This window comes from Podarcis vaucheri (assembly GCF_965113315.1).
Source record: "Podarcis vaucheri genome assembly, chromosome: 13".
NCBI lineage: Eukaryota > Metazoa > Chordata > Lepidosauria > Squamata > Lacertidae > Podarcis > Podarcis vaucheri.
In genome coordinates, this window is record NC_138751.1 from 18,962,023 (window position 1) to 18,976,550 (window position 14,528).

The 14,528-nt window shown below is 43.4% G+C and overlaps 2 protein-coding genes across 8 annotated transcripts in view; one reads left to right on the forward strand and one right to left on the reverse strand.

Moving 5' to 3' along the window:
• Positions 1–14,528, forward strand: part of KDELR1 (KDEL endoplasmic reticulum protein retention receptor 1) — a 124,016-nt gene that overhangs the window by 53,194 nt on the left and 56,294 nt on the right. The window lies entirely within an intron of this gene.
• Positions 1–14,528, reverse strand: part of GRIN2D (glutamate ionotropic receptor NMDA type subunit 2D) — a 59,053-nt gene that overhangs the window by 6,946 nt on the left and 37,579 nt on the right. For all 3 annotated transcript variants that reach the window (XM_082196892.1, XM_082196891.1, XM_082196890.1), the window contains 2 exons: positions 10,523–10,683; positions 6,361–6,548 (listed from right to left, as the gene is read on the reverse strand). In XM_082196892.1, coding sequence (XP_082053018.1) covers positions 6,361–6,548; positions 10,523–10,683 — 349 coding nt within the window. The remainder of the gene's footprint in view (positions 1–6,360; positions 6,549–10,522; positions 10,684–14,528) is intronic.

The window sequence follows — 14,528 nt, forward strand, 5'->3', positions numbered from 1 at the left end:
AAGAGAAGGTACAGCAACTTGAGGCCCACCTATCCACACTTTGAGCTACTGAGCAGATGAGGAAATTCTTGCTAGAGAGTGGACTGTCCTGGAACAGAGAGGCAGATGGAATGTCCCTAGGGAGGTAGAAGATTGTGCAGTGCAGGAGACAAACTCCTGGAGGAACATGACACAAAAAGCAGGAGCCGTGTTAGGAGCCATGCTGTGTCTCTGGAGCTGCAAAACTGACTCCATGCCCTCACTTTGGACACCAGTTCTCAGCCAGCGTAGCAAGAACAGCAGCTGCAGACCTTAAAATACATCAAGGTAGCAGTGGAAAGTATGGAACGGTTCCTTCTGCTCCCCAGAGAAGGATGAGATGTGTGGTGGTGGCAGGCGATTCTCCACGGAGGAGGACAGAGGCAGCAGTGTGTGGACGAATGACTCATGGTTTCAGTTGTTTCTACACAAATGCACAGAGTATGGGAAACAAGCAAAAAGAATTTGAGCTCTCAGTACAAATATGACCTAAGTAGGCATTACTTGAGCCTGGTGGATGATACTCATGACTGGAACTTGAGAGGTGCAACCTGTTCAAAATGAGTAGATCAAACAGAGGGGAGGAGTAGGATTATATGTAAAGGGCGTGTACATTTGTGAAGAGATCCATAACTTGGAGCATGGAAGACAGATTGAGAGTATATGGATAAAAATTGTAGGAGAGGGAAACAAGAGTGACCTTATTGTGGGTGTCTGCTATAGACCTCCAAGCCAAATGGAGGACTCAGCTGATACCTTTCTACAGCAGATTCCCAAACATTCATAAAGAAGAGATATAGTAGTCATAGAAGAGTTCAGTTACTCAGATATATTGTCAGTGAGGCAATTGAAGAAATAATTGGACCTTTCATTCTTGACAGAGTTTGAGTTTTAACAAACTCTGCCAAGAATGAAAGCTCCAACAACTTCCTCAATTGCCTCACTGACAATGTCATTTCCCAGAAGTGGAAGAAGCAACAGAGGAGTCATCTTTATTGGACCTGGTCCTCACCAACAGGGAGAAGCTGGTCAACAAAGTGAAAGTACAGGGAACCTTGGGAGAAAGTGATAATGTACTATTGGGTTTCATTGTATACAAGCAAGGGAAAGCTGAGGGTAGTTGAACATGCACTCCGGACTTTAAGAAGACTGATTTCAAAAAGCTTAAGGAACTTCCCCATGATCAGAAATACTCAAAGAGAAGGGAGTCCAAGAGGAATGGGAGTTTCTTAAAGGTTAAAGCAGAAAGGCAGAAAATTCCAACAAGAAAGAAAAGTAGGAGACACCTAAAAAACCAGTGTGGCTGCATAAGGAGCTTACAGGTGAACTGAGATTTAAGAAGGGCCTGAATAAGAAATTGAAGAAAGGAGAAATCACAAAGGAAGAACATATATGAGTAGCCAACAGTTGCAGGGAGGTTAGGTGGGCAAAGCTCAGAATGAACTCAGGCTTGCAAGAGAGATTAAAATTAATAAAAAGGTTTCTTCGGCTATGTTTGAAGCAAGAGGAAGACCAAGCAAGTAGTAGGTCTCTTGTGTGAAGAGGATGGAGAAATGCTGTTGGGTGACAGAGAGAAGGCAGAACTGCTCAACACCTACTTTGCCTTTTGTCTTTACCTCAAAGGAAAGCAATGCCCAACCTGGTGATAACAGAATAAATGATGCAAGGAGCTAAAGCCCAAGATGGAAAAGAGGTGGTAAAGGAACACCTAGCTACATCGATGAGTTCAAATCTCCAGGGCCTGATGAGCTGCACCCAAGAGTATTAAAGGAGCTTGCAGATGTAATCTCAGAGCCTCTGTCTATAATTTTGAGAATTCTTGGAGAACAAGTGATGTCCCTGGAGACTGGAGGCAGGCAAAATGATGTCCCTGTCTTCAAAAGGGGGAGTAAAGAAGATCTGGGTAACTACTGACTGGTGAGCTTGACATTGTTACCAGTGTCCTAGAACAGATAATTAAACAGTCTGTCTGTGAGCACTTAGAAAAGGTGACTGTGATTACTAAGACCTAACATGGGTTTCTCAAAAACAAGCCGTACCAGACGAATCTCATTTCTTTCTTTCTTTCTTTGATAGAGTCACAAGCTTGGTGGATCAGGAACTGCTGTGGATATAGTGTATCCTGATTTCAGTAAAGCTTTTGACAAATTCCCCCATGATATTCTTGCAGATAAGCCGGTAAAATTTAGACTGGGTGAGATAACTGTTAGGTGGGTTTGTAGCTCATTTCCATACTCAAAGAATGCTCACTAATGGTTCCTAGTCATCCTGCAAAAAAAAAGGGGGGGGACAAGTGGGGTGCTGTAGGGTTCTGCCCCGGGCCCATTGTTGTTCAACATCTTTATAAATAACTTGGATGAAGACATTGAGGGGATATTTATCAAATTTGCAGATGCCACTGAAGACAGAATTGGGATTTAAGATGACCTTAACAGATTGGAGAGCTGGGCCAAAACTAACAAAATGAACTTCAGTAGGGGCAAATGTCAGGTTCTGCACTTAGGCAGGAAGAACCAATATGCACAAATATAAGATGGGAGACACTTGGCTTGCCAGTAGTAGATGTGAAAATGATCTAGGGGTCTTAGTAGACCACAGGTTTAACATGAGTTCACAGTGTGATGAAGCAGCAAAAAAAGGTTAATACTATTGCAGAGCAGGGCGACCAAGATGATCAAGGGTCTGGAAACCAAGCCTTATGAGGAATGTTTGAGGGAGTTGGGTATATTTTAGCCAGGAAAAGATACTGAGAGGAGATATAATAGCCATCTTCAAATATCTAAAGGGCTGTCACATGGAGCAAGCTTGTTTTCTATTGCTCTGGAAACTAGGACCTGAACCAATGGATTCAAGTTGCAAGAAAGGAGATTCAGATGAAACTTTAGGAATAATTTTCTGACAGTAAGAGCTGTTAACAGTGGAACAAACTCCAAGAGGTGGTGGACTCTCCTTCCGTGGAGGTTTTAAAGCAGAAGTTGGTTGGCTGTCTGCCATATATGATGTAGCTGAGATTCCTGCATTTCAGGGGGTTGGACTTGATGGTGTTTGGGTCCCTTCCAACTCTACAATTCTTTGATCCTATGAATCCTGATCTACTTGAGTGATTGCAAGGATGGAGCTATGCAGTGGTAGTCTTTCAGGACTGATTAATGCTGCAGACTAAAATTGTGTGTGTGTGGTATAAAAGGTAGTACAGGTTTCAGTTGTATGATATGACAGATGGGTGGGTTGCTGGGCAACGGTTCCTTACCTCCCTCTCCCCTAATAAGCAATTGGAAGCTTACAATGGTGTGCATGTGTGTTCCTTCATACCCAAGCAACAGGCTCCTTTAAATGCATACATCCATGCAAGATCATGATATGCTCTTCCAATAGAGATTTGGCAGGCAACTTTGACTTTCAGGTGTCTCTTTAAGACTTTTTATGCTGACAGGCCTTAACAGTTGTTTAAAAGGTCTCTTGAGTAGCCAGTCACATTGATGATTACTTTGCATTGCTTTTAAATGTCTAATTGTTGTGGTACACTGCCCTGATGTATTGTGAGAGAATATTATTTAAATATTTTTAAAAAATAACTATAAATAAATAATAAATACCGAGCACCCTTCAGCATGTACATATTCAACATATGAAGTTATACATCAATACACTGAAGGATTCCAAACAGATGAAATCGCCGCTGTATATATTATATACCCTCATACTGGTGGAATTATATACCAACAAAATTATGGATATTCTGTGAACCTAAAGTGAAAATTCTGCAATTAAAGTAAGTTTTAAACATTGATTATTATACATGCATTTTTTTAGTTTGCATGCTTTATTCTTGTGCACAGATGCTTGGAATATAGAGTAATTGCAAGCAAATAGGAGTTCTAATATGTATATCTGGAATTTTGTCACTTGTGAATGTTGGCAATCCCAGGTGAATGTTGTGAATGTTTAATTAAGGTGGAGATACCCTGGCGAATGCCAACAGTCAAATAGTGATTATCATTATGCAATAAATCTGTCCCCAAAATGGGAATATGTCTGTCTGTTTGTGGCATTCATAAAATTCATCTGAAGTTGTCAGTATTTACATGTGAATAGTTGACATTCACCACATTTTGGACATTCATTGTAACGCATCCAAACTCTACAAAGCAACCATCTGTCGGCCTCTCTCCCACACACAATTCTTACACATCATGATTCTCACAGGGCATTTTTCACAAGTGAAGCAAAGAACGCCTCTCTGTCTGGAATGCTTCACTTCTGAATGTTGTTAATCGCAGCAGAGAGAGCTGGAGAGTAAACCATGTAGCTTTTTCATTCAGCCTAATAGATGCAAGGAAGGCAAAATGATTTAAGTGTCATGGACACTGGGTGGCCCAGTTGAAACATCCCCGTCCCCAACATCTGCTTATATGTCCTGGTGGGGCGGGGAAAGCCCCGTGTGCTGTTCTCTAGGATATCCCCAGAGTCAGTCAGGCCTATTAGGAGAAGCAAGATTGTTGGCTAACAGCAATTAGAGCCTCAGACTGAGCCCATTAGCAGCAGCAGAGACGGAATCCAGGTTCCTCTGCTCAGATCAAACACACCAGAGCTGTGTCTGTTCATTATCCCTGGAGCTAGAAATAGAAAGCAGGATGTCTGTCTCCCATCGCCTTTGCTCTGAGTCTAGCCCACTAGGAATTGCTTGCTCTCCCAGGAGACGCAGGAGTCCTGGCTTCCAGACCTCCTTGCGTGAACTGAGTGGGCTCCACACCTCTCTTGGGATTCCTACTCCCTTTCAGCCTGGATTAATTAATCCAAAATAAAATACCATGATCTGGTTGCATGTTCACTTTGATCAGTCTGCAGGTCTGCTAGGAGACAGTCAGGGAAGTGCATGGTGACAGCTATCTGGAGCATTGGAATGGGGGAGGGTGTGCAGGCTGGTGTGGGGGCATCAGTGTATATGAGGGAGCCATGTCAGTTCCAGGGCCCATAAGTCCTCTCAGCAAACTTCTACATCAGGGGGTTGGACTCGATGGCCCTTGTGGTCTCTTCCAACTCTATGATTCTATGATTCTACATTTGAGTTAGAAACCCCTCCCCATCTCCGTGGATAAACATACGCTAAAAGAATTGGAGAAATCCACACTCCTGCTGGTAATATGAGTTTTGCTCACTTGATTAACATGAATGAGCCTGTCACATTGGTTTTGCCTGACAAATCAACCGTTGATCAGGGACTTGACAAATGGGCTTTAATTGCCCTTAATGATATCAAATCTCATTCTAGCTTGTAAATGCAACACCCATCAGAATTGGGGTGTGGGAGGAAGGGAGACAGCAAGAAAGCATTTTCATTTTTTATAATGGGACAGACAGATAAGGAGCTGTGAGTTAGCTGAAGGTGAAACAGCTTGGAATGCAGGGTGTCTCTCTCTCTGAACATCTGATATGGGATTAGTGGATTTGTTCTGTGCTGTAGGGGTGCCTATTTGCTTCCATTATGCTAACATTTTTTATTACAATGACACCATATACCTCCTTCATCTGAGGATCACAGGGCGGTTTACCATACAAAACTCTCATTCAAAGGAAACTATCCCATATAGCACTGCCCCATGACTTCTCAAAATTCAAGGAGCACACAACAATAAATTCAACCAAATACATAGTAAAAGTGTCTTAAAGGAAACTAATCTGTTTTAACTGAACTTCAGAATCCAGGTAACCCATTTTATAGCAAAGGGTAATGAATGTTTCATCTTGGCAGACCAGCATTCCTTTACCTGACTAAGCCTTCTGCCCCAGCAAAAATGTGAGGGAAAGTCCTGTTCACCAATCACTATGAAGAACATGACCCATCCATAAGGAGTGGGATTGGCAGTTTGGTACTTTTCTGGGCTCTGAGCTTACTAGAAATGGGTGCGGAGGTGGGGTGGGGGCTGAGTATCTGAAGAAGGAGCACCAGTTGCCTCATATTTCAACTTCATGCTTTTTCATAGTGTATGGATAGAATGGGGTGGTCTTGCCCCGCAGCAGGAAGTAGGATTATGCATAGATTTCTTTCCAGTGCAAATTATTCAGGAGTGTCCACAGCAAGTAATAAATATCCTTTATTTCAGACACCCCTTCTCCAAAGTATCTTATGCATACACACCCAGCAGTCATTGCCTAGTGGAAGAGCAGGTGGGACAGAGACAGAGACAGAGAGAGAACAATACCACTCACACAGATGTTGGAGAAAATATTCCCCCCCACCTCCCAGTTACTGACACTTAAGTTTGTTCTCATCCCAAAAACCTGGGCATCTCTCAACTTCCCAGTGCTCTCCCTAGAACCTGGCATGTAGCTAAGCCTTACCATCACTCAGAAACTGGAGCAGGGCCAGGTCAATGGGCCGTTTCCACTTGGATCCTTTCTGCAGCGCAATGCCGTAGCCTGTAGTGGCAAAGACTTTCCCACTCCCTATGGTGACAAGTTTACAGCCTTCTTCCTTTCGGGCCATGTAGTTGAGGACGGCTGCATCGTAGATGAAGGCATCCAGCTTCCTGCAGTCAGATAAGAAAGGCAGGCAGAGAAGGAAAGAATGGATGCAGCATTTAGCGCATTAAAAATGCCTCCATTTATTATTTGTCCACCTTTGCACAGACCTATTGATTAGAACTACAGGCATTCATATTGCAATTAAAGGGAAAGCATATTTTTGAGGGAAGGGGACAGCTTTCTTTAAGTGTGAGACAGCTTACCATTTAACAAACAAATAGTAAGGTAAAGGTAAAGGACCCCTGGACGGTTAAGTCCAGTCAAAGGTGACTATGGGGTTGTGGTGCTCATCTCGCTTTTAGACAGAAGGAGCTGGTATTTGTCCACAGACAGCTTTCCGGGTCATGTGGCCAGCATGACTAAACCGCTTCTGGTGCAACGGGACACCATGATGGGAGCCAGAGCACACGGAAACGCTGTTTACCTTCCTGCCACAGCGGTACCTATTTATCTACTTGCACTGGTATGCTTTCAAACTGCTAGGTTGGCAGGAGCTGGGACAAAGCAACTGGAGCTCACTCTGTCACGCAGATTCGAACCGCCAACCTTCCAATCGGCAAGCCCAAGAGGCTCAGTGGTTTAGACCACAGTGCCACCCGCATCCCTATTAAACAAATAGTAATATTCATTGTTAGACGGAGAGGCTCACTTGTTTCTTATCCCATATGTGAATATTTCCTGTTATAGTAACACACCAGAGTCAAAACGGCATCAAAAAATAAACACATTGAAGGCCCATCAATATTGTGGAAGGGTCAGGCTTTTTAAAATATTTTAAGAATTAATTCAACAGAGCACTGTGGCCTTCAGTTGAATGTGAGAGGGAGAGCAGTATAAAAATCAATTAAATAAAAACTGGTTCTTAGCATTACATGAAAGTATACGACTCCTGAGAGCCAAAAGGTGGCCACCTTTGGGTAATAAACTAGAAAGATAGAACATCTTTACGTTTATTCTTCGTTGTCATCAAATATGTCACAGGTAGGAACTAGAAACTAGATGATTGCCCGGCAGCATGCCTTTAAACATGACTGAGCCTTTCCGTATGCTTAGCCTGACCAATTAACTTGGGTGCAGGGATTTTATTATGAGCCTGATTAATCTTCCCATTAAAGCTGTTAAAGTTTTCAGCCATAGTTATATAGCATAGGAGATACTTTTAATAGGCCCATAAGGAAAAGGTGCCCTTTACTGTTAGAACTGCACGTCAGCCACTGTCCCACTCTATTTTATCTTCGCTTCCTCCCCCCTTTATTTATTTTTTATTATAGACAGGCTCACCTCTTCAGCTACCTCTATCTAGAGATCTTGGTTCCAAGCTTTCTTCTCAGTCTTTTGCTTTCTAATGCCCTCTGTTTCACAGACTGACCCTACACAGGGCCCATAACTTTAAATTCACATAGGATCAGACTATTAGTTGTCTCCGTCCTGTCCCCTTGTGCCCATCCCCATTCAACCATTCACACATACTGGCAAAGTTTTGGTGGCCATGAATGTACATGGTGGTATTTAAAAACAAAAAAAACTCTGAACTTTAAACAACAAGAACAAACAAACCCTGAAGAGTAGATGCAGACCACTGATTAAAAAGAGAAGGAAGAACTTAACAAGCAGTAAACACACAAAGCACCAGACAGGGACAGCATAGGGGAAAGCCGCAAGAACCGAATAGTTGAATTCTGCAATAGTGGCAAAGTCATTCTTTTAGAATCTTCAGCACCGTTGAAATGGCCCAGTGCCAGAACTCCTGGCCAGGGGCAGCTCCAATTTAGACAAGGCAGGCCACTATCAGTACAGCAGCTACAAGGAAGATCACAGGCCCTGGTATCCTATGCAAGCCTGAGTCACAGCCTGAGCCCAGCAAATCAGGCATTCTGGAACCCAAGGCAGGAATCTGTACTTTCCAAGCCTGCACCTCCGGAGGAACAGAACTCCTCCACATCAGAGACCCACATCCACAGGTCACCACGCCAATGCAGGCAATATGCAGGGAGGGATTTGCCAGTGCAAATCCAGAAATCAAGTTGCGGGTGCTAGTTTGCAAGCCGACCCCTGCATTCTGCATTAGCCGCAGCCTCCAGATCAACTGCCAAGGTAGTTCTACAAACAGTGTGTTGCAGTGATCCAACTGTGAGGTTAGCAATGCATGGATAACTGCTATCCTGATCCAGGAACAACTGTATCTGTCTTCTCAGCCAAGCTTCCTAGCCACTGAGGACACCTCCAGTGGTAGAGTTGGATCTGGGAAAATCCTCAGACTTTGCACCTGCTCCTTCAAGGAGAGAGCAGCCCCACCCAGGCCTGGCAACTTACTGACTTCCCAAGCCTACAAACCTCAATCTTGCCAGGACTCAGACTCAGTTTATAAGCCCCCATCCAGCCCATCACTACAGTACAACCCCAACACCTGCAGCCAGCTTGACAAATTGGTCAGGAGTGAAGGGAACTGAAGTCACATAAATTTTGGTGGCCCAAAGTTGGAGGTGCCTGTCTTAAGTACATATATGTACAGAGTAGGAATTCTAATCCATATATAAATGATTGTGACTGTAGAATTGGGAGGTGGTTGTTAATTTGGGTTAATTAGCAGAGTATGTGGGAGTTTAAATGGTGAATCACACACCCATAACCTTGCCAGTTGGCTTTTAAAAAATAGTTAGTAGGATTGGCAGCAGTTCCAACAGCAGTGGGAACCACCCTGAAAGGGCGCTCAAACAGGCAGAGCTACAATGCACTCCTACAGCAGCAAAAAATTAGCGTTTAAGTCACAAATGCTCACAAATCCAAAATCCACATACAAAAACCCCACGTGGAAGTCTAGTTAACAGCATGATGGCGCAGCTCAATCCTGCACTTGAATGCCTCACTGTGGACTTGTCTTATTTGGTTTATTTATGAAATGAGCCAGCAGGAGTTCATAGAAGTTCACAGAAGTGTTGTTGTGGGGAACAGTGGGGAGGCACTCTTGCTGGTGTGTGCAGCTACCAAGGCTAGACAAGCACTTGCTCACCAGAGTTATACACAGAAGGAGTGCACAGCCTTTAGAGGTGTTTTTTTGGGTTTTTTTAGGACTGCAGTTTCTATAATCTGATCTTACGCGAAGCTTACTTCCAGGTAAGCGGGCATAGGCTTGCAGCCTTAATTAATTGGTTAGATTCATTCAACTAAAAAGGAGTCCCCAATGAGCAAGGCAACAGTTTCTTTTTAAAAAAATATTTTTAATGCAATTACTTGCATTAACAGCACATGGCAAACAGAGCTTTTGCACAGGCCTTCACTCCTATATGAGAGAGAAGTGGGGATGCCTCTTCTAATGTCTGCAGTGCATCATCTAAAAACAAAGTATGCTTAAAAAAAAGAGAGTAATTTTTGCTCATATGCACATTTCTGCAGATTTAATTAATTCACTGATTAATTGACCCAAACTCATATTATTATTAAATTGGCTAAGATTTCTTTAATCAGATGACAGCCTAATGAAAATTGACTAATTATAATTATAAACTTGTTAAAGGATCACAAAACAGCATGGGCATTAAAGCTGGCCATGTCACAAGCAACATCCAGCAGCAGCCTGTGTCACTCACACAGTCACATTCCACATAGCAATTGCCACAGCAATTAATGTACTACCGCTGGAGGGAGAGGATGTTGCAGAGGGGAAAAACTGCATTTACTTCACTGAATATTTACCCCAAGTGTGGGCAAATGGTGGCTTCTCTACAACAGGAGTGAGGCCTCATGGAATGACGACGAGAGTGTGCGACATAAATGAGAAGCATTTGCACATCTGTTGTGTAAAAAATGGGTTATGTGGAGAGAAACATAGGGCACATGTGGTCCTACTGTAGGGGCCTGCTGCAGGCCATGCGCCCCAGGGAGCAGAAAGGCTTAGGATGAAAATATATGCTGAGAACTAAGGGTCTTGGAGTTGCCCTTCCTGCTGCCACCACTGCTTCTTCCATTTCCCCCCACCTACCCTGTCTGCAGGTTCTGGAGTGCATCCTCCACGCTGCGCTGGTTGTACTTCCCCATATATTCGTGCATCTCCCCATAGTTGTTCCGAATGTTTTTCTCGGTACTCCCGTTGGGAACAGTGCCAAATCTCAAAGGTGGGTAGTGATGCTGTGGTTTCTGGAACTGTAGAGGGAGGTAAAGGGAAATTGGAGTGTGAAGAGTGCTTCTGCGGATCTTGCCCCGACCCCTTCCCTGCTCTCCTCCCAAATGTGAAAACTGAGCAAGGATGGGAGGAGGGAGATTCTTAAATTTGCTGGTGCTACTTTTGGAGTAATGTATTGTTGTGCTCAGTTGGCTGAGAAATAAAACGGAAATTTGGCTGGCATCAATTAGAACAGAGTTCACCTTCCCAAGCATTATGATTTCTGGATATGGAGAAGCACCCTGTTGTGTGTGATGGATGAGACAGACAAGCAGAGTGGTATGGATAAGAAATGGAGAGATGCATATAGTGATGGATGGGTAGGTAAATACCATGTTTATTTGAGGATGAATAAATGAGCCAACAGATTTATTTATGAGCTTCCATTTTAATCCCCATCCTCTTTGGAGCTAAGGGTGAGGCACATGGTTTCTGCTTCCCCATTTTAGCCTCACAATAGCCCTGTGAGGTAAGTTGGAAAAACAGGCTGGATTGGGGAAGAGGATAGTCAGGAAGGGTTGATATCTGGAAGTTCTAAATTTTCCTCTGGGCATTAGGAACTGCCACAACCTGAGTGAACAAGTTTTGCTCATGCTCAGGGTTGACCTTCATGTCACACATTTTTATTAGGAAGAGCAGCTTGGGAGAGGGGGATTTAGAAGCCGCTAGAGGAAACAGCGTATCAGCAGGGGCAGATCCAGCTCTGTGATTCTGTGTTTCCAACATGCTTTTGGATTCCCGCAGATGGAAAATTTGTGTTTTTGTGCGTGACTTGAAGCAGAAAAATGGCAGACAGAGAGGGGATTATGTACACCCTTTCCTCCTGTCCATCCTCCTGCCACTCTTATTTTCTCCTCTCCTGAACCTGCTTTTCATTTAATAATGGCTTTGGGGGTCAGTTTCAACTCCACAGGGTGTAATCGTTCATGATGTTTAGAGTTTGAAGGGAATTCCACCCCTGTAATGTCAGATGGACACTGATATTGGAAGATGTGGGTGGGTGGGCGGGTGGTCTGTCCCAGCTGGTGGCAGGGGTTAGACTAAGGGCCTTGTAGTCTCCTCCTTCTCAAACAGTTCCGTGACACGATAAGAAGGCAGACAGACAGTAGTATTTGGAGATGGACGAGAAGACTAAATAGATATGAGCAAGAAACATCATGTATGATTATTGAGTTTGTCCTCTAGAATCCAGCCAAGAGACCAGTGCCCAAGCCAAGGAAAAGAAAACGAACTTTTTAGAGATTTATCTAAGGACAGGAGGGTGAGACAGGCAGTTTGGGAAATAAGACATAGAGCGAAGGGAGAAGCAGAGTGAGAAAGGAACAGTGGGATGTGGAACTCGAAGGCCATGCAAGATGAAACACCTTGAGGGTGTGTTTGTACCAGTTCCCAGGCAGCGTTGATTTTGTTTTTTGTCCTTTTTTGACCCATCTTTGCACATTTCCTATGCTTACACACACCCTCTTCAACTAATGCGCTTGTTTGTTTATTGTCAAGCTGCAGAGAGCCTTTCTTCATGATCAGTAAAGGCATAGACGAGCCCTATGTTTTCCATTTTAAAATGCTCTTACAAACAGCATTTTAGCAACAATCACATTGATTCCTGTTTGCCTGTTATGGTAAGGGGAGAAATACAGAGGATGGGGGCGACTGCAGTGGATATGCAGTACTCTGCATGAGTTGAGCAGCAGATTAAACATAGCCTCTGCTCCCTATACCAAGTAAAATTCCTGGTAATTTTTTTTTTTTTTTGGTGGGGAGGGGGCTCAGAAGTGCATACGATGTGATGGAAAAAAAGGGAATAGTGTAGCTCTTCTGATACTACATTGTGGCCCCTAGTGAAGAGATGCTTGTGACACTACCGCAACCAAAGTCAGAAAGGAGTCAGATGAGAAAAATGGAAAGGGGCAAGCAGGGCGGGGTGGAAAGAGGCCAGGAATGGACTCATAAATAGAAGACACAATGAACAGGTAATTCTGGGTATAGATGGATTCAGCAGTTGGCAGACAGGATTGTTGACAGAGAGGTGCACCGAGAGATCAGTGATACTGAAATAGATGGGGACACATTTAGAAGTATGAAGGGCAGAGGCAGCCTGCTTGTTCTGTTACAAGAGTCTGCTTCAAGAAGCCTGTAGATGGAGAAAAACATCTTTGGTCTGTTTTGAGCATCACAAAATTGGCTTCACACAAGAGCTCTCTGAGCAAATTCAGTCCCTCCTTGATATTCCTGGGGCAACTGGGCCTTTCGACATGGAAATGGGAAGCAAAGAAACAGCAAAAATCAAATGCATCCCAGGTTGGGGACAAAATACAGAGTGCCAGCAATGGGTGCGGGGAGGAAGAAAGGGGGAGCGATGGTTTTCTTGCAAATGGGGATAATGGAAAGAGGCTTCTAGGTGTCTAAAGCTTAGAAGCCATTAGGCAGACAAAAGCGTCTGGGGAAAGTGAGAAAAGAAGATGGGAGATTGGTAGAGATTATCTGGAATTTGACAGAGGAATGTGTATGACAAAGCAATGGGGGGAAGAATTAATGGAAAAGAGGCAAATAGAGGTAGAAGAGAATACTGGGAAAACCATCAGGATGGAGAGGGGAGGGGAAAACGTTTCTACAGCTAGAAACAAAACGAGAGTCTTGTAGCATTTTAAGACATGTTCATTTATTGTACAGGAAGCTTTCATAGGCTCAAACCTGCTTTGTCAGATGCACAGAATGAGGCTTTCCACTTTTGATGGCTAAATGCAGTGCCTTCTCTAATGGCAAAGTCCAGAGGGGGTCGCCGTGTTAAGTGGGTTTTTGTCCAGAGAAGTTGATGCCGCAATTAATCTGTTAGTTTTTAAGGTGTCACAAGGCTTTTGGTTGTGTTTGTTGCAACCTGATAACATGGCTCCCTCTCTTGAATTTCACAAGACTGAGGCTGCATTGCTATTTAACCTGAGACTAGGGATGGGTGGCAAATATATCAGTTTTGGTTTCTCTTAGTTTCTCACTTTTCCAATCTTATGTTAGGGTTATATCAGCTGATTTTTTTATAAAAAAAAAGACCTAGTGAAAATCTGTCACCATTTTTGTGTGAATTTCTCCTTTGATACACATTTTTATATGCAGTTTTGCCTAATATACACATTTTGGAAAACAGTTTCCCCTACTATGATGCATTTTTGTATGTTGTGTTCATTAATATATGCATTTATATGCAAATGTTACCATTGTATATACATGTTTGTACACATTACCTTACTGGAGAACTGCAATGCAAAATGTAGGTAAGTCCGAAGGACAGCTGTGTTTCAGCTCACATACTGTTTCAGAAAATGTGAAGTTCATCTTTAAAGGTGAATTGAATCAAATTTCTCCCCCATCCCTACCTGGGCGTAAGGTCCAATTGAATTCAGTGGGACTTCTGAATAGATGTTACTATGATTCCACTATAGAAACACTTATTCTTTTCCTCTGCCTGGATTTTCTTCTTTTACCCTCTCCCTCAAACTGCTCCCTACTCAGTTCGAGTTGGTTAATCTGAGCTGTTTAATATTTATCTGCGATTGTGTTTCATGTTGGACGTTAATTACGCCCATTAATTACATCCCAGCTCGTTAGTTCTTAACGAAAGGGATTCAATTGGAGTGAGGCTGCCTTGCCACAGCTGGTCCGGTTTGTGTGGCCCCCTCCTTCCCCACAGCTGTGGTTGTTCGTCAGGGGCTAATTGTCAGGGAATAATCAGCCACGTTCTGGTTTATAAATACACACCATGCATGCTGGGCACCAGCAAAGTATCCCAGTGGAGGGCTATGTGGAGCTACCAAGGGTATGAGTTCCACTGCTT